Source organism: Carcharhinus amblyrhynchos, chromosome 16 (assembly GCF_965287045.1).
Source record: "Carcharhinus amblyrhynchos chromosome 16, sCarAmb.v2.hapA, whole genome shotgun sequence".
NCBI lineage: Eukaryota > Metazoa > Chordata > Chondrichthyes > Carcharhiniformes > Carcharhinidae > Carcharhinus > Carcharhinus amblyrhynchos.
This window is the reverse complement of record NC_137339.1, coordinates 13,584,686-13,605,582: the sequence shown is the minus strand read 5'-3', so window position 1 is coordinate 13,605,582 and position 20,897 is coordinate 13,584,686. Positions and strand designations below refer to the sequence as shown.

The following is a 20,897-nucleotide window of genomic DNA, read 5'->3' as shown; positions in this document are numbered from 1 at the left end:
GGAGAATCCCAGCTGTGGGCGAGGCCAGAGAATCCCGGCCAATCTGTTTGGGTGAGAGTTCCTTATCTGCTATTTTAAAAGAAGCATTAACATGAAGGGTTGACTAAAATCACGCAACATGATTTCACTGTTCAACTTCAAAGTGATCAATATATTAAAGTCTTAATCTGTCAATATTTAAATTAATCCATCTATAAATTTATGACAGTAGGAATGTTTATCCACCTGTGAGTCTACCAGCTTTCATTTATGCCCTAGCACATTACCCCTTCACGTATCTAAGTTTAAGTTTATTTATTAGTGTCACAGGTAGGCTTACATTAACATTGCGATGATGTTATTATGAAAATCTCCTAATCGCTACACTCAGGCGCCTGTGCAGGTACACTGAGGAAGAATTTAGCATGGCCAATGCACCTAACCAACATATCTTTCAGACTGTGGGAGGAAACTGGAGCACCTGGAGGGAACCCACACAGACACAGGGAGAACGTGCAGACTCCATGATCCAAGCCAGGAATCGAACTCAGGTCACTAGTGCTGCAAGACAGCAGTGCTAACCACTGTGCCACCGTACCACCCCACTGTGCCGTATCTAGCGGTCTTCCATCTGTAAATTTGTCCATTTTCCTGTCTAGCATACTTCACCTGTCATTATATATATCTGCCCTATGCCAATCTATAAACCTTTCCACCTGTTCATTTGTAAGTCTGTTCATCTGTAAATCAATCCATGTGCAAACCTATCCATCTGTAAACTGTCTCCATTCATAAATCTGTCTGTCCATAGTTATGTTCCTTTGTAAATGTTTCTTTGTATCTCTTGCCATTCAAGAGATATTACTTTGTGAAAATTGGATTGTTTAAACCAGCAGTTGTTTAAATCAATGAGAACAGATGGTTCCTGGAAGGGGGAGGGGGAGGAAATGGTAGGAGGGGGGTCATTACGATATGTATACAAAATACATGAGCAGGCTGGAAATCAAGCAGATTTGCAGTCACGGTATGTGTGCCAATATGTGCTTCTTTGTGACGATAATTGGGTCTGTTCTCATTTCGCAGGTAGTGGTCTGACAGCAACATCAGGGATTTATCAGGGAAATAATACAATCACCAGCTCTACAGGCTTCAACAGTGCACAACAGGTATGACCAAAATCGTCCAGTTCTTGATCTACAGATCTTGTGAGTTACTTGTTAGCAGTGCTATAATCCCCCAGAGATTGACATTATTGTGCCTACACTATCTGAGCCAGTATATGCATAGATTAAAACTCATTAAAGAAAGTTACCTGCAGTAGGGCCTGATCAACATTCAGGCTCGGGCTGACAATTGGTATGTAGCATTCATAGCACACCACGTAATGACCATCTCCAACAAGAGAAAGACTCTACCTCCCTCTGACATTATGTGTTCTGTGGCATTACCTCACTGAATCCCCACCGTCAACATCCTGGGAGGTAAGGGGAAGAAGCGGGAAGGTCACAATTGATCCGAAGCTTAACTGGACCCGCCATACCAGTACTGTGGCTACAAGAGTAGGTGAGAGGTTGGACATTGTAACTCATCCCCTGACTCCCCAAAACCTTTTCCATCACGTGCAAGCCACAAGTTAGAAATGTGAAGAAATATTCAACACTCAAGAAGCTTGACTCCATCCAGGATAAAGCAGCCCACTAGATTGGCACATCACCCACAATCATAAACATTAGTTCCCTCCACCACTGAGCAGGGTGATGCAGTGTCTACCATCTACAAAATACAATGCAGTAACAATGTCTGAAGATGTCCAAATGTAAGGGCGGCAGGCACTTGGAAACACAATACATTTTCCTTCAAGTCATACATCATCCCAACTTGGAAATATATTGCTGCCATTTCTCCAGCGTCACTGAGAGAAATCAATAAGGTGGATATCAAGAGAATGTTTCCTTTTGTGGCGGAGACTAGAACTAGGGGACACAGTTTAAGAATAAGCCATCTCCCGTTTAAGTCGGAGATGAGGGGAAATTATTTCCCTTAAAGGGTTGTTAGTCTGTGGAATTTATTTATTTATTAACGTCACAAGTAGGCTAACATTAACACTGCAATGAAGTTACTGTGAAAATCCCCTAGTCACCACCTGTGCTGGTACACTGAGGGAGAATTTAGCACAGCCGATGCACCTAACCAGCACGTCTTTCAAACTATTGGAGGAAAACGGAGCACTCGGAGGAAACGCAGACAGGGGAGAATGTGTAGATTCCACACAGAGAGTGATCCAAGCCAGGAATCAAACCTGAGACCCTTGCACTGTGAGGCAACAGTGCTAACCACTGTGCCACCGTGCTTCCCCAGAAAGCAGTGTGGGCTGAACCATTGAATTTATTCAAGACTGATTCAAATCAATTTTTGTTCGACAAGAGAGTCAGGGTTCCGGGTAGTAATCAGGAGAGTGGAGTTGGAACCACAACCAAATCAGCCATGACCTTATCAAATGGTGGAGTAAACTTGAGGGGACAAACAACCTACTCATGTTCCTCTGTTCTATGTTCCCATGTTTCTACAACATTTCTCCTCAGCAACCAGAATATGAACACCCTCTTCGTCAGCTGGTTAGGCGAATCCCAACTCAGTCCAACACTTTAGCTTTCCCTATTCCAATGTTTTTATGCTCAATACACAAAAGCGCTGAAAGAAAGTAATTTTTCCCCTGAATTGCTCCCTCCAGTGTGTTGGAGATTAATTATCAGTTTCTGTTGACAAGAGGAGGTAAGGAATTTACAAAGGGAACCCCCGGACCACACTGGAGGGTTGGTAACTCTATTCTACTGAGCAAAGCATCTGCGATGGATGTTCTGCACAAGCCATTAAAATGGTTTTGGGTGTTACCTACATATTTTAACTCCTATCCCACCTGGTTTCTGTTGGACAGTACCACGCCACCCCCCACTCACCACCACCACCACACCACACCACCACCACCTCCAATCCTTAGGTTCCCATGGAAGATTGACTGGCATTATGCTCACAACCCAGAGGGACCTGGGTGTCCTTGTGCACCAGTCGCTGAAGGTAAGCGACTGAATCATTTAGGACGGAGATGAGGAGACATTTCTTCACCCAAAGAGTGGTGAGCCTATGGAATTCATAACCACAGGAAGTAGTTGATGGCAAAACATTGAATGTATTGAAGAGGCGCCTGGATATAGCACTTGGGGCAAATGGGATCATTGATTATGGGGGGAAAACAGGATTAGGCTACTGAGTTGGATGGTCAGCTATGATCATTATGAATGGTGAAGGGCTAGATGGCTAGATAATGAGCCATGATCGTGATGAACGGTGGAGCAGGCTCAAGGGGCTAAATGGCCTCCCTTTGCTCCTATCTTCTATGTTTCTATGTAATTCAGATCACACAGAAAAATCTGACGTTATGGAAGTGATCTTTCTTCTCTGTAAACTGACATGTTGTTGCTTGTTTCTGTTTCCTCAGGAATATACTGCATATCCAGGCTTCCCACAGGGTCAGTATCCACAGTATTACAGTTCTCCATACAGTTCTCCGTACGTAACCGCAAATAGCATTAGTCCTTCAGCCATTTCTGGAATGACCTATCAGATTCCGGAGCCACCAATTGCTATCAGCAATCAAACAAGTGCAGAGTCAATGCCAGGTAAGAGCCAGGTATAAATCTTCAGCTGGTCCAGAAACTACTTTTTTCTTATTTACTCCTTTTTCAGCACTCCTCAGCACTGGACAATGACAACCCTCTCCTGACACTAGTTATACCAGCTTTAAACTCTAAATCCTTTACCCAGTAATCAAAACAAATTAATTGTTATGCAGCCCTTAAAAGGACTGCTCATGCTCGCCCTTACAATTGAATTGGCAGTCATGGGTTGGGAGAATAAAGAGTTCAAACATTGTGGGAGGGTTAGTGTTAGACTAAATCTCTTCAATACAAACAGTCCTGCAATGAAGTGACATAGATATATAAATAATATAACCGTTCAGGTGTGTAATATATATAAGAATCACTGGGAAAGTTTAAAGTTTGTTTATTAGTGTCACAAGTAGGCTTACATTAACACTGCAATGAAGTTACTGTGAACATCCCCTAGTGGTTACACCCTGGCACCTGTTCAGGTACACTGAGGGAGAATTTAGCATGGCCAATGCATCTAACCAGCACATCTTTTGGACTGTGGGACGAAACCAGAGCACCCGGAGGAAACCCATGCAGACATGGGGAGAACATGCAGACTCCCAGTGATTCAAGCCGGGAATTGAACCAGGGTCCCTGGCGCTGTGAGACAGCAGTGCTAATCATTGTGCCATCATGCCGCTCAGACTAGCTGTATGGAGGACTCGTTTAAATGGCTTACCACCACCTTTTCAAGGGCAATTAGGAATGAGCAACAAATGCTGGTGTGGACAGCAATTTTCAAATCCCATGAGAAAGCTTTTGTAAAAAGTTCTTAACAACTAAATGATGCGAAGAGAAAGATGACATAGAATCCCTATAGTGCAGATGGAGGTCATTTGGCCCATCGGGTCTGCACTGACTCTCCGACAGAGCATTTTACCCAGGCCCTCTTAATGTACCCCCATATATTTACTTATAATCCCCCAATCTACACTAAGGAGCAAATTATTACGGCCAATCAACCTAACCTGCACATCTTTAGACTGTGGGATGAAACCGGAGCACTTGGAGGAAACCAATGCAGACACAGGGAGAATGTGCAAACTCCACACAGGCAGTCACCCAAGATTAGTATTGGACCCGGATCCCTGGCACTGTTCCCTGGGTTCAATTTCGGCCTTGGGTGACATCTGCCAAACAAATGAGACACCAGAATACCCTGTTCTCAATTCTCAACACACAACCTGTAATATTATGTCATAAAAAGTAAAACATGTGGCCATTTGCTTTTTAAAATGGAACTGTCCTTTGAAACACCGTTGCTCTTACATCATCGTCAGGTCCCTCTAAATATGGGTTCTCAATTATTATAGGCAATTGCACCATTCTTAGCTCCTCCAGGTTAGAACATAGAAATTTATAGTGCAGAAGAAGGTCATTTACCTCTTCAGCTACATACTGGCTGCCAATTAGTCACCAACCTTAATCCCTCTTTCTTACTCTTGGTTTGTAACCTAGTTGGTTATGGTACTTCAAGTACTTTTTCAATGTTATGAGGTTTTGCCTCCCCTCAATTTCCCTCTGAAACTTCTGTCCTCTCACCCTTCTGGTTATGGACTCCTCCATAAGGGATATTGGGCTTTCCTATCCACTCTACCAAGACCTCTTATAATGTTATATACTTCAATCCAGTCTCCTCTCGGTCTCCTGTGCTGCAAAGAAAACAACATTAGCCTATCTAACCTTTCCTCATCACTAAAATTCTCAAGTCTGGCCAACATCCTTCCTAGTGCAATTATATCTTTCCTATAGTGCAGTGATCAGAACAGTGCATAGTACTCCAACCTGGAGTGCTCCAACTGTGATGTCCATGATGTGGAGATGCCGGTGTTGGACTAGGGTGAGCACAGTTAGAACAAACAAAGAACAAAGAACAAAGAACAACCCAGCACGGGAAACAGGCCCTTCGGCCCAACGAGCCCGCGCCGCCACATCACCCTACACCTATTCTACCCTGCGTATCTACAAATAGAACCCCTGACTTAGCCAGATTCAGGGGAGAATAGTGTCAATTTGGTAAAACCAATCAGCCTAAGAGCACATCTTTGGGGTGTGGGAGGAAACCGGAGCGCCCGGAGGAAACCCACGCAACCACAGGGAGAATGCACAAACTCCCACAGACACAGGCCCAAATCCATGTATCTGCACAGCTAGCAGTGCTAGTCACCGAGCTGTTGCGGCGCCCGTCTACCGGTCCAGGATCAAGCACACACACCGACACGAAGTACTAGGCCACTCCCGGAACCTCCAGGAGCAGCCCACGCACGACCCACCGTGTGCATGCCCCTCGTTTGACAACGAGGTGGACCTCCACCTGCGGAGTGAAAAGACAAAAACGTTAATCACAAGCCTGCCTTTCCGGTGTCTCCCGAGGCTCTAACCCTTATTCAATAACCCCTACCATAACCCTCCATCCTCGTTTCACTCATGTGACTATCTAACTGAACCTTAAACGAGCCCAACGTTCCCGCCTCCACCACCCCACTCGGTAGCGCGTTCCATACCCCGACTACTCTCTGCGTAAAGAACCTTCCTCTCATATCCAAATTATACCTCTCCCCCCTCACCCTTAAATCACGTCCTCTTGTATTCGTAACCAATCTAGGGAGCAATCTCTCACTATTGACCCTGTCTATTCCCTTCAGTATCTTATATACCTCTATCATGTCACCCCTCAATCTCCGTCTTTCCAAAGAGAAAGTCTCACAACACCAGGTTAAACTCCAATAGGTTTTTTTGGAATCATGACCTGACAAAGGAGCAGCACTCTGAAAGCTCGTGATTCCAAATAAACCTATTGGACTTTAACCTGGTGTTGTGAGACTTCTTACTGTGCCAACTGTGATGTAACTAGTGTTTTGTGCAGTTCCAGCATAACCTTCCAGCTAATAAAGGGAAATACTTGTATATCTTCTTGATCACCTGTTCTACCCATCCAGCAACCTTCAGGGATCTGTGGACACACATTCCAATGTCTCTTTGTTCCTCTAAGGTCAAGACATATTTTCGCAAATGAGGGACAAATGAAGATGGAACTTCATTTGTCACAGTTCAGCGACCTGACTAATCCCTTGGCCAATTTTTTTTATCATCTGCAAACTTCTAAATCTTAACCCCCCTAAACTGAATTTCAAATCATTGATAAATGTCACAAAAGCAGGGGACCTAGCGCTGATCCCTATGTAACACAATTGGAAACACTTGCAAAAACATCCATATTACTCTTTGCTTCCTGCCCCTGAGCCAACTTTGGATCCAACCTGTTATGTTGTCTTGTATCACATGGAGTTTTCTTTTTGTGACCAATCTGCCCTTTGAAACCGTATCAAAAGCCTTGCTAAAATCCATATAGTCTAAATCTAATCAAATAACCTCATTGATTTTCCTTGTCACTGCCTCAAAAAATATGTGTAATTTTAAGTTCCTCCAGATCAATCTAATAATTTTCAATTTCCCTATTCTAATATGTCTCTTCCAATTTCACCAGGATTATTATGCCAATCTCGGCAAAGTACAAATGGATCAAAGATAAGTAAGAGTTAAAATAATGGCCAGGAATCTCCAGCTCTTCATGCTCCTCTGCCGCTGCCAGTGCGGACAAAGAATTTGGCACTCAACCAAATCTCTGTTCACTGCAGTGGGACTGGAGAATCCCGCTGGCATGACTGGCCAGAGAATCCTGCCCAATACCTGAAAACTAAAGTAATGTCAATGTCATGTGTTATCTTAATCTGCAGCAAGGTAGAAACAACTACTGAGAATATGACTAATACTTGATCTTTAGCTTTGTCCCTTTGGTGGAGGGTCAATGACTATGGGGTGCAGATTTAAGATAAGGGGCAGGAGGTTTAGAGAGGAAGTGAGGAAGAACTTTTTTCCCCCAGAGGGTGGTGGGAGTCTGGAACTCACTGCTTGAAAGGGACGGGGAGATGGAGACCCTCAACACATTTAAGAAGCAGTTAGATATTCACGTGCAATACCAGGCTCTACAAGGTCATGGGCCAAGGGGGATTACAATTGTTAGGTGGCTGTTTTTGACTGCACAGATGTGATGGGCTGAAGGGCCTTCTCTGTGTTGTATCTTTGATTTATTAATGACTCTAACTTTATTTGCAAATTAAATTGGATGCTATATTGAAATGCATTTATCTAATAAAAATATTGTAACATATTTGATAACAATGATTACAAATTACAAACTTAATAATTTGATACTTCACAAAGTATTATTAGATTTGGGTGGGTGATTTTAATGCACAGAAGTATCGTTGGTTTAAGAAATAGGAACAGAGCAGAAAATGTCATTGTTTATGAACTGAAATAATTGCTTTGGGGTGACTTGTTTAATGTGAAAATCTGGTACATATCAGGGAAGACTTGAATAGGATTCTTTATAAGTTTCCTTTTTAGCGATTGCTCATGGTGTAAAGTGAAGAAATGTGAGAAGTCAGCCCATATGTAAAGGGTAGATTCTGCTTCGCCAGGATGCAAAGATCCCAATGGCACATCGGCATGACAATAACTGGGGAAAAAATTCTTCAGATACTTTGGAATGCATGTTGTAAATGGAATAGAAATCTGATGATTCAGCTGTGAGCCAGTTCCAGTCGTGTCTCACCTGGCAATCATTACCACATTACAGTGTGACGACACAATCCATGTGGAAAATGTTTACACTCAAAGAAGGGGATTAACAGTCTTGATGTGGCAAGTGCCCATGCGCAGTTACAGAATCAAAATAATTACAATCAGTGAGATGAAAGTAAATCATGGGGCTGATATTGAGCCCACGCTTTCTGTCCTTGCAAGTGTCGGTGCAGGCTGAAGACCTGGAATTAGCAGAATTTTAAAATCACTAATCCTCGCCAGAAGTTAACACCGCGCCAACGTGACATCATGTCAGCTTGGTTTACAACAGGTTCACCTGGACATGAGCCTGTTGTGGGGGTCTTCCCAGAAGCGTCAAGGTAATTATAGACCCCAGGGGAGAGCGACATGGCTAGGCAGTGGCCTGCCAATGCCCCCGGCACTGCCCTTTGGCATGGATTGGCACTGCAAGGTTTGCACCATGCCCATACCAAACTGGCAGTGCCAACCTGTGCCATGGGATGGACCCCAGTGGGAGATTCATGTGGGGTGGAATGGGGGTGGAATTCATTTAGATGTCGTGGTGGCAAGAACGAATGGAGAAGGGGGTCCCAGTGATGGCCGTTGTTGGGGGGGAGTTGCACAAAGAGGTTGGTACCAGCTTGGACTGTGGTGATAGGGAGGAACCAATCATCAGGTGGGGAGAAGGGGTCTGATGACTGGTGTGCAGGGGGGAAAGGGCCGATAGGGGAAGGAATTATTGATGGGACGGAGTGGGGTCATAAGAGAAATCTGGCATTTTTTTTTGGAGAAAATCATGCTTGCTTTCTTGCCCAAAAGAACACTGCAATTTTGTTTAGCAAGACTCTCCCCAACAAGAGTCCCTGTGGAAAGCTAAACAACTAATAGAAAAGATGTCTCTGTCTCTTCAGCAGTCGACATATAGGTGGCACAGTGGCACAGTGGTTAGACTGCTGCCTCACAGCACCAGGGACCCAGGTTCAATTCCTGGCCTGGATCGCTATCTGTGTGAAGTCTGCACATTCTCCCTGTGTCTGTGTGGGTTTCCTCCAGGTGCTGCATGTTTCCTCCCAGAGTCCAAAAGACTCTGCATTGGCCACGCTATACTTGTCTTAGTGGACCCAAACTGGCATTGTAGTGTGGCAACTGGAGGATTTTCACAGTAGCTTCATTGCAATGCTAATGTGAGCCTACACATGACACTAATAAATACATTATACTAAACTTTACCCTGTCTAACCATTATCAAATGCAAAGTGCATTATATTGGTGTATCATTACAGTTTATAATGTCCGTAGCAGTGGAATGCTGCCATTGCCTCTTTATACAGTAACTGGGCCAGTGATGTTTTCATGTTCTTAAAAGTGACAAACTTACATATTAAAATAAAATTGCAACTGCTCTGAAACTTGAAGAACCTCTGTTCGTTTTGGATTGTTCTGAATGGTTCACATTTGCTTGCTTCAGGAGATTACAACACTGTCAATCGTGCCAGAACCCCCGTGAAAGATTTGGATTCAGATCGACAGCGGAGAAGTTCAGATGGGAAGTTACGTGGGAGATCAAAAAGGAACAATGATCCTTCCCCTCTACTAGATACTGACATTGAGGTATTTTTGATTTGATTTATTATTGTCACATGTATTAGTACACAGTGAAAAGTATTGTTTCTTGTGTGCTATACAGACAGAGCATACCATTCATAGAGAAGGAAAGGAGAGGGTGCAGAATGTAATGTTACAGTCATGGCTAAGATATTGAGAAAGATCAACAGGGCAGCATGATGGCACAGTGGTTAGCACTGCTGCCTCACAGCACCAGGGACCCAGTTCAATTCCAGCCTCAGGTCACTGTCTGTGTGGAGTTTGCACATCCTGCCTGTTTCTGCATTTCCTCTAGGTGCTCTGGTTTCCTCCCACACTCCAAAAAATGTGCGGCTTAGATTGATTGGTCATGCTAAGTTGACTCTTCGTGTCAGGGGGATTAACAGGGTTAATGTGTGGGGTTATGGGGATAGGGCCTCGGTGGGATTGTGGCCGTAACAGACTCAATGGACCGAATGGCCTCCTTCTGTAGTAGCGGGATTCTATAATTAATATAAGGTAGGTCCATTCAAAAGTCTGGCAACAGGGAAGAAGCTGTACATGAGTCAGTTGGTATGTGACCTCAGATTTTTGTATCTTTTTCCCAATGGAAGAAGGTGGAAGAGAGAATGTCTGGAGTGCGCGGGATCCTTGATTATGCTGGCTGTTTGTCCAAGGCAGTGGGAAGTGTAGACAGAGTCAATGGATGAGAGGCTGGTTTGTGTAATGGACTGGGCTTCGTTCATGATCCTTTATCATTTCTTGCGGGTTTGGACAGAGCAGGAGCCATACCAAACTGTGATACAACCATAAAGAATGCTTTCTGTGGTGCATCTATAAAAGTTGATGAGAGTCGTAGCAGATGTGCCAAATTTCTTTAGCCTCCTGAGAAAGTAGAGGTGTTGGTGGACTTTCTTAAGCATAGCGTGGGCATTGAGAGACCAGGACAGTTAGTTGGTAATCTGGACGTCTAGAAACTTGAAGATCTTACTGATACTTTCCAGTGCTACAAAGTTACAATATTATAATCTTGCAGCATTATACACTGTATTCTTAGTGTTAGAATTATAACATTACAGGATTAGTATTACAGCATCAATAAATCACAGAAGTCTAGTTACAGGTTAATACCACACTTATACAATGTGCCTGAATATTATGAACATAATGTTAGAGAACTGAGACAGTTATAGTTACAATATTACATAATCACAGAGTTAAGGGGCTTGGCTTTCCATCCATTTCTCCCCATATTTGATGGCAGTATCACCTGGCGTGGTGGTACTTCCATCTGCTCCCAGAAATGCCCTACTAATGTCAGGCATTATCCCAACTCTCAGGTCCTCAGCATGTGGAAGGAGGTGAGATTCTCCACTGGTAAGTGATTAAGGAGGCATTGCATCCTTGCCCCAGTTTATCCTTATGGAAACCTACAGCTCAGAAGAAAGCCATTCGGCTCATTATGCTATATTGGAAGAAGAATCATGTTAAATTTCACATTCCTGTTTATTGTATTGCAAGTCCCTCAACCTCATTTAGCTCTTTTTGGATTTTCCAGGTAGAACATTGCAGATCGCAACATTCTGAGTGATAAAAATTCTCTTCATCTAGGTTTTCTTTTGATGATTTTCAATCACTGACCTCCAGTTATTGACCCACTCACCAGAGGGAATATGAGCTGCGTTTGCCGACCTTGCTCACAGCTGAGATTCTCCAGTCCCGCTGCACTGAACAGAGATTTGACTGAGTTTCAAATTCTCCAGTCTTGCTGGTGGCAGGGCGTGAACGCTGAGGGAATTCCAGCCTATGTTTTTTCTTATTTAAACAAGCAAAACATTTCAGCATCTGGAAAACCTCTACGAGTTCACCTTTTAACTTCCTCTGTTTGAAGGAGAATATTCCTGATTTTTCCAACCTTCCCTGTTAACTGAAGTCTCTCATCCCTGGTAACATCCTGTAAACTTCTGTGTTCCCTCTCTGAGACCTTTACTCCTCTTCTGAATTGCAGTGCCCAGAATTGTCCACAGTACCCCAGCTAAGAACAAGTCAATGATTCATAAAGTTCTAGCATGATCTGGTTACTTTTTCATTCTGTTCCTTCATTTATATGGACGGTATGGTGGCACCGAGGTTAGCACTGCTGCCTCACAGCACCAGAGAGCAGGGTTCAATTCCTGGCTTGGGTCACCACCTGTACAGAGTCTGCACATCCTCCCCATGTCTGTGTGGGTTTCTTCTAGGTGCTCTGGTTTCCTCCCACAGTCCGAAAATTTCTGTGCTGGTTAGGTGCATTGGCCATGCTATATTCTCCCTCAGTATACCTGAACAGGCACTGGAATGTGGCGACCAGGGGATTTTCACAGTAACTTCATTGCAGTGCTAATGTAAGCCTACTTGTCACACTAATAAATAAACTTTTAACCCTTATGCTTTTTGAATCACCCTGTCAGCCGGCATTGCCACCGCTAAGGATTTGTGTACATGGACACCGAGGCTTATCTACATGTAATGAATAGTATATATTAGCCCTCCCAAAGCGCTGCGCTTCACACTTCACTGCACTTAACTCAACCTTCAATGTTTCTATCCATTCCAGCGATGCACTCCTGAAATCTATAACAATTCCCGTAACTGTGCTGTCTGCAAGTTTTAAATGCTGCTTTCTCCCTACACCCAATTCTAAGCTAGTTATAAAAGTTGCAAGGAGTAATGGACTCCACCTAACCTTCAGAGAACGCAACCTCAAACCATCTCTAAGTCTGAAAGACATTCTTCGACCACCACTCTTTGCTTCTGTCACTGAACCAATTCTATGTCAATACAGCCACTTTCCCCTTAATCCCATGGGCTTCCTTCTTCTTGATAGGCCTCCCTCATAGAACTTTGCAGAATGCCTTCTGAAAGTCCTCATGTGTTATATCTACTAACCATGATCAACCTCCATCAAAAGGTTCAGTCATGTTAGTCGACACAATTTAATTTAGCAAATCCATGCTGAAGCTCCTTAATTTATCATTCCTTTCCAAATTAAAGTTTATCTTGTCCATGTAGTTACTTTATTCATCCCTCTCTCATTTTTGGCATGGTTATATAATATTATTGACCCTCCACCCCTCAGGTACCTAGTCGAAATGGGAAGTGGGTCAAGGTGTCTCTTAGATTTGTTTGCTGGCTATGAATGTTTTACCTGACTGATAGGCTGCTGCGCTTTGAAAGTTCTGGGTCCAGTACATCATCATTTTCTTTTCCCCGCGGTCCCCCTTTTTCAATGGCAATGGGTACCTTGATTTAACAGATAACCCCTGATTCCAGTGTACAAAGAATGCAAAATATTTGAGACTGTGGTTCCTTTATTTTTGTGATCCTGCCAATCATAACTCCTAGATCCAGCTTCTATTGATGGTCCCTTCCACAAGGAAATGGTGGGGCAGAATGAGGTGGCACGGTGGCACAGTGATACAGTGGTTAGCACTGCTGCCTCACAGTGCCAGGAACCTGGGTTTGATTCCCGGTTTGTGTGGAGTTTGCATGTTCTACTCGTGTCTGCATGGGTTTCCTCTGGGTGTTCCGGTTTCCTCCCATAGTCCGAAAGACGTGCTGGTTAGGTGCATTGGCCATGCTAAATTCTCCCTTAGTGTACCCGAACAGGCGCTGGAGTGTGGTGACTAGGGGATTTTCACAGTAACTTCATTGCAGTGTTAATGTAAGCCTACTTGTGACACTAATAAATAAACTTTAAACTTTAATAATAAACTGTGTTGCAATCTACCTTGGCCCATCCAGGTCAAATGAAGAATTATTGAGGGGGAGGAGGAAAGCTTAGTGCTTGATGCTGGAATTACCATTATATTTGTTGCAACTAAGTTGCAACGCTTGTATTACAATATTATGATTACATCATAATGTTGCAGCATTAACAGTGATGTCAGTCAAATATTACAGTACAGCTTTTTTTCTCTGTATTTACCAACCACTCAATGAGTCAAGTAATCTCTGTAAAAGCCCAAGTCAAGGGAAGATACTGTCTAAACAAGTTAGCTTTCTGAATACTTTTCAAATTTTTATAAAGTAGCTGCTACTTTTGTGTGGCCAGTATCAAATTTAAAGCCATCATTTATCCAAGTCATCAACTTCTGTATTTAAACAGAGAAGGTAAAACATGTAATTTATGAAAACTCAAACATGTTTTATTGGTACTGGGCAGCCCCTGTTTACTTAAGGACATTCCTGGGAGAAAAAAAAAGTCTAATGCACCTTTCAACTTTGGAAAGCTGGTATATTCAGTCCTGTTTTATACATTTCTGGGATGACAGTTCTATTCCGTACACCTTGACACGATCGACTCTCAGAAAGCAACCATATTCTACATCTGTGCTACCCTCTCAATACGCCTTGTTTTGTTTCAGATTGGATTGAACATCCATATGAAGCCACATAATTTGAAAAAAATTCAGTGAAATAATGGTTGCTTACATTGATATGTCGTGCACGCATTGGCGTGGAGAGGCCAGAATCACTTTGAAGAGAGAGCAATTTGTTTAATTGGACTTAAAATTTGTGCCTGTTCTACATCCTTTAATGTGACTTGTGAGGTATCCCTTTAAAACGTCCCAGTGACATATCGTTTTCATGATGCACTATTTAATAATCCTCTGTGACATGTCTCTTCAATGTGGCATCGTGGCTGATTTTTTTCCAGTGCGGCCATCACCTGCTCTTTTAATTTGCCCGCATGAATGCAAGGAGACAGGAACAGGAGTAGACCACCCGGCCCCTTGAGCCTGCTCTGTAATTTGATGAGATCATGGCTGATCTGATTAGGGCCCCAATTCTATTTCCTTGTCTGCCCCCCTCAATAAACCCTTCACTCTCTTGCTCATCAAGATTCTAACTCAACATATTCAGTAACCCAGCCTCCACTGCTCTCTGGCGGAGGGAATTCCACAGACCAATGACACTGTGACAAAAACAAAGAGTTTCCTGATCTCAGTCTTAAGTGGGAGACCCTAATTTTTAAACTGTCCTGCCCTCCAAGTTATCATCTATGTGATGCTTCCCTTAGAGTGAGTGAGTCCATGATATTGCTCTTTAATGCATTTCTGCTGCATATTCCTTCAATATGGGCAGCACGGTGGCACAGTGGTTAGTACTGATGGTCTCTTGCACCAGGAAATGGTGGGGCAGAGTGGGGCACTGCTGCCTTACAACATCAGGGAACGTGGGTTCGATTCCTAGTTTGGGTTACTGTCTGTGTGGGGTTTGCACGTTCTCCTCATGTCTGCGTGGATTTCCTCTGGGTGCTCTGGTTTCCTCCCACAGACTGAAGATGTGTGGGTTAGGTTGATTGGCCATGCTAAATTGCCACTTAGTATTTGGGGGATTAGCAAGATAAATACTTGGGACTGCGGGGATAGGGCTGGGTGGGATTGTGGTCGGGACAGACTCACTGGGCTGAAGAGCCTCCTTCTGCATTCTATGATTCTAATATTAGTGTAGTTAGAATCTGTACAATCTCTAGCAAAATATCAACTCAATAGGACTGCACCAAATGGGTGAAATCTGGGTGAAATTTTTTGTGAGCCCTGGGCACTGTGATTTTATGGAGTTTTGTATTAGGCTTTGGATATAAATCCAAAAAGAATAAAAGGTAAAAGTAGTTCCAACTCAATTCCTTAAGAACTATCTATGTGAATTTATTCAATCCAAGGCTTTTCAGGGTTTATATTTTACCCAACAGCAAGCGACATAAAAGAGAACCTCATTAGTATAATTTCAAGTTTATTAAATATTCTGGTTAAAGTTTGATCTCCCTAATTCTGGGTAGTCAGAGCTGTTCAGCATTTTTCCCTGTTCCACTCAGTACAGAAAGCCTGTCGGATTAAGGTTTTAGTACTTTCGCCTTTTGAGTCAAAGCTGTGGGTTCAGGGACCATTACAAGATGTGAGCAGATAATCTTGGTTAATATTCTAGTACAGCATCCTGACAGTGCAGAAGGAAGCCATTCAGCCCATCGAGTCTGTACCAGCTCTCTGAAAGAGCACCTTACCCAGGCCATCAAGATAATCCCACATGTTTGCCATGGCTAATCCACCTAGCTAGAAATCTCTGAACACGAAGGGGCAATTTAGCATGGCCAATCCACCTAACCTGCACATCTTTGGAGTGCGGGAGGAAACTGGAGCACCTGGAGGAAACCCACAAGGACACAGGGTGAATGTGCAAACTCCACAGAGATAGTCACCCAAGGTTGGAACCGAACCCAGATCCCTGGCACTGTAAGGCAGAAGTGCTAACCATTGTGCCATCATGCCGCCCCATGGAGTATGAAGGGAATGCTGCACTATTGGAGATGGTGTTCTTTGGTAGAAGCAATAAACTCACCTGCTTGACTAGGGGTGGCCACTGAGATCCCATGAGGACAATATTGACTTTGAATTCTGCTGTAAAATTAACAATATTAATTCAATAGTCTGTTATTCATCTCTCCCAATTTTCATTTTCGGCCGTGCCACATATCTGAATCGATATTGCACATATTACAGGATTACGTTAGCTATGTTTACCCAACATGGCACTATTTTGAATAAGAATAGGCAGTTCTTCCAGTGCCAACATTCTTCCCTTAGCTAACACCACCAATAATGCATTAACTGATTATGTGTCACAGCATGCTGTTTGGGATCCTGCTGGGTAGAAAATTGCTGCCGTACTTGTCTACAGTGACGGCAAAGTAATTTTTTGTATCTAAACTATTTCAGAGATATGATGCGGTGCTATATAGATGCAGGCTCGAGGGGCTAGATAGCCTACTCCTGCTCCTATTTCTTATGTTCTTAAGTATTTCTTTTAGGGGGGGAAAGGCAGTTTTTCTCCACTATTGCTAACTAAGGACTAGAATATGCAGTCCTGTTCTATGTATGAAATTGCCTTGAACGGGGCGGCATGGTGGCGCAGTGACTTGCACTGCTGCCTCACAGCACCAGGGACCTGGGTTCGATCCCCGGCTGTGTTGAGTCTGCATATTTTCCCCGTGTCTATGTGGGTTTCCTCTGCGTGCTCTGGTTTCCTTCTAAATCCAAAGATGTGCAGGTTAGGTGGATTGGCCATGCTAAATTACCTCTTAGTGTCAGGGGCACTACCATGGGGTTATAGGGAAAGGGAGTGGGTGGCCTGCTCCTGCACTGTAGGATTCTATGAGATCTGTTAGTTGTGTTAGAATATAGAACAGTACAGCACAGGGACAGGCCCTTCGGCCCATGATGGCCAAACATGACGCCAAATTAAACTAATCCCTTCTGCCTGCCTTTGGTCCACATCCCTCTGTTCTTTGCATATTCATGTACTTATCTAAAAGCCCCTTAAATGCCCCTATTACATCTGCCTGCACCACCACCCCTGGCAGCGTGTTGCAGATGCCTACCACCCTCTATGTAAAAATACTTGCCCCTCACATCTCCTTTGAACTTCCCCCTCTCACCTTACACAAAGCACGGATTTATAAGCTGCTCCGTCCATTCAGTCCCATTGGATATTTCACAATTCCATTATGTACCTCAGTTTCAGCGTGTTTCCATGGTCAGTGTTTCCTGCTAGATGGAATAAGTCAAATTCTGCTTTTATTACAAAGGATTGTGTGATTTTGTTTTAACCAGTGTTTTGGGGATTGGATTCCAGGTTTCTGTCTGCTTACAATTAGAGCTACTGGTTCATGGTGACTTAAATGACTCAAATTCCATTTTTATTGCAGATAACTATGGGATTTTCCAGGATTTTACCAGTGTTTTGGGGACATTATTCTGAGATTCCATCTCTTTTCCAGGAAAACTGAAAAAACAGAGGGTTGCCTTTATTTGACGTTTGAACAGTCGCGGTGTTATTGCGAAGGCGGATTTATAGTATTGTTGAATTTGTCAGGGAAAAGTTTTCTTCACACCTATTTACAGATTCATCAAATACTGATTCATCCTCCAGTTCAGCTTCCTCTCTTGGTGGTTTAGCAGACTGTCACTGCCGAGGAAGTTGCGAATTGCAATCACATAATGCAGTCACCGACTCCCACTGATCGAACGATAACATTCAGGCCAGATTCTGATTCAGCACTCAGCCTATGAAATATGCATGAACCCACATTTATAGGATAATGATATTGTAGATTAGTTCCAAGTTACTGACAGGGCTAACCTCTTCTTTGGTTCTTTTCTTCACAGCGGGTTTTTGTGTGGGATTTGGACGAAACCATCATTATTTTCCATTCATTACTCACAGGGACATATGCCACCCGATATGGAAAGGTAGGACCTTTTACTCTAAAGCCCCTATTCCTCAGAGGATAAAGAATGCTGTGTGTGTATTTATTTGCCAGTTGAAAGATAAGGACCCCCTTTTATGTGTTATATAGAGGTTGCAATTAACCCTTTTAGGACCAGGGTAATATAAAGTAAGTTGATCTTTCTGTTTGTGTGAAACCATTACAAATTAAGTTTCTGTTGCTCTATAGATTTAATCATTTCTCTGTTTTGATTTGATTTATTATTGTCACATGTATTACTATACAGTGAAAAGTATTGTTTCTTGTGCACTATACAGACAGAGCGCACTGTTCATGGAGAAAGAGAAAGTGCAGAATGTAGTGTTACAATCATAGCTAGAGTGTAAAAAAAATCAACTTAGTGTGAGGTAGGTCCATTCAAAAGTCTGCTGGCAGCAGGGAAGAGGTTGTCCCTGAGTCAGTTGGTACATGACGTCAGAGTTTTGTATCTTTTTCCCAATGGAAGAAGGTGGAAGGGAATATGTCTGGGGTGCGCGAGGATCCTCAGTTATGTTGGCTGTTTTGCCGAGGCAGCGGGAAGTGTAGACAGAGTCAGTGGATGGGAGGCTGGTTTGCGTGATGGACTGGGCTACATTCACAACCTTTTGTAGTTTCTTGCCAAGTTGTGATACAACCGGAAAGAATTCTCTGTGTAAAATTGAATGTGTGGAATTTAGAGGGACCGATCTTTACAAGCAATGATAATAAAATGTAGAGTACCCAGAATTATTAGTCTTCATTCGCCAGATGCATGGAAAATAGGAAAATCAGGTGCACAAAGACTCCCCTTAAAAATTACATTAGCATTTAACCACAAGTCCCTGTGCTTTCAGCTAACTTGCTGTAAAGTTTTTATGTTCATCTATACCATCTGGAAAAGTGCATTTCTTGAAGAGAGTTCAGGCCTCTGTTGTGTTGCTTCATGTTGCCCATTCATTCTGGTCCAAACCCGAAGCATAAGAAAAGGACAGTCACTGAGAACCAGCTAGTCATACAAGTATACCCCTCAGCATCCTTTTGAAAACAGGTTCGAAGGGACTGGAGCATTGCTAATGCATTCCAGCCACGTCATGGGCAAGCCCTCTAATTAAAATAATATCTGAGGCCGTGAGAAGCCTAGGGCATGGTTGGTGCACAAATTCTTATCCTGCCAGGTGCCTCTTGCCCACATTAGCTGGTGTCTTGGAGCTCCAATGCCAGCTGAAGCAGTTCAGGCATCAAAAATTGAGTTGTCAGCTCCACTTTTTCTCTGTTGCAACAAACGCGCCACTTCCAATATACTTCACAAAATCATACAGTGCAGAAGAGTTTCTTTGGGCCATCAAGTCTGCACTGACATGTGAGAAAGTCCTGACCTCCCACCAAATCCCATTTACCAGCGCTTGGCCCATAGCGGTTTACAGCATGGAAACAGGCCCTTCGGCCCAACTTGTCCATGCTGTCCCTTTTTTAACCCCTAAGCTAGTCCCAAATAGAGTCATTGAGGTTTGAATGTTATGATATGCCAAGTTGTCATTAAGGATGTGAGGCAACCCTCCTCTACCCCTCTCCCAGGCTACACATTCCTCATATCCCACCCCTAAACCTCCTGTCCCTCATCTTGAATCTATAGCCCCTCGTGACTGACCCTTCAGCTAAGGGGAACAGCTGCTCCTTATCCACTCTGTCAGTGCCCACTTGGCTATAAAGTGCGTTGAGATGAGCTGAGGTTGTGAACAGTGCAATGTAAATTCAAGCTTTTTATTTTTCCTGAACAAAATCGAGTTCGCCCACGGATTTTGCTGGAAGAGCTGGGTGGGTGGGTAGAAAATAAATGGGAGAAAATAAAAGACGTAGGCTGGAACTTTACCCCTGCGCCCATCGTGGGAATCAGAGCAATCAAGAGACGGACAATGGGAAGGTCTAAGGACCTTGGGTGGGATTTTACGGTTTTGGGACAAGCAAGGCCGTAAAATCCTGCCACAAGGATAATTTGGTCAGCAGCAAAGAGGTAAGAATAACGTACATATCATCTTCAAAGCTTCATAAGACACTTTGCTGCCAATAAAGAACTTTTAAAGTATAGCACAATGGTTAGCACAGCTGCCACATAGTGCCGGGAACCTGGTTTGATTCCCGGCTTGGGTCACCATCTGTGTGGAGTTTGCACATTCTCCCCATGTCTGCATAGGTTTCATCCGGGTGCTTTGGTTTCAAAGAACAAAGAACAACACAGCACGGGAAACAGGCTCTTCGGCCCAATGAGCCCGCGCCACCATTTTAACAATGTGCTTTTCCTCTTCCACCCTTGACCCATGTCTATGTTCCTCGCACAGTCCAAAGATGTGTAGGTTAGGTGGGTTGGCCATGCTATATTGCCCCTTGATGTCAGAAGGACTAGTTATGGTAAATGCATGGGGCTATGGGGATAGGGTCTGGGTGGGATTGTGATCAGTGCAGACTCGATGGGCCTAATGGCCTCCTTCTGCACTGTAGGATTCTATGAAAAGAATTAACAAAGTGAGTGTTGATCCTATAGAATGAGAGCCTGGGGAATTAATAATGGAAACGAGAAGATGGCGGATGAAATGAATAGATATTTTCCGCTAATTTTCAGTCTAAAGGATACAAGTAATGTCCTAGACATAGCTGTACATCAGGGAATGGAAAGGAGAGAGGGATTCATGAAAATTACAACCACCAGAGAAATGACACTGTGCAAGTTGTTG

At 43.5% G+C, this 20,897-nt stretch overlaps 1 protein-coding gene across 5 annotated transcripts in view; it reads left to right on the top strand.

The window, feature by feature from the left end:
* LOC145353846 (protein phosphatase EYA2-like) overlaps nucleotides 1-20,897 on the top strand; it is a 237,977-nt gene that overhangs the window by 143,793 nt on the left and 73,287 nt on the right. For all 5 annotated transcript variants that reach the window (XM_080204725.1, XM_080204728.1, XM_080204727.1 and 2 more), the window contains exons 7-10: nucleotides 1,063-1,145; nucleotides 3,476-3,656; nucleotides 9,766-9,908; nucleotides 18,089-18,172. In XM_080204725.1, coding sequence (XP_080060851.1) covers nucleotides 1,063-1,145; nucleotides 3,476-3,656; nucleotides 9,766-9,908; nucleotides 18,089-18,172 — 491 coding nt within the window. The remainder of the gene's footprint in view (nucleotides 1-1,062; nucleotides 1,146-3,475; nucleotides 3,657-9,765; nucleotides 9,909-18,088; nucleotides 18,173-20,897) is intronic.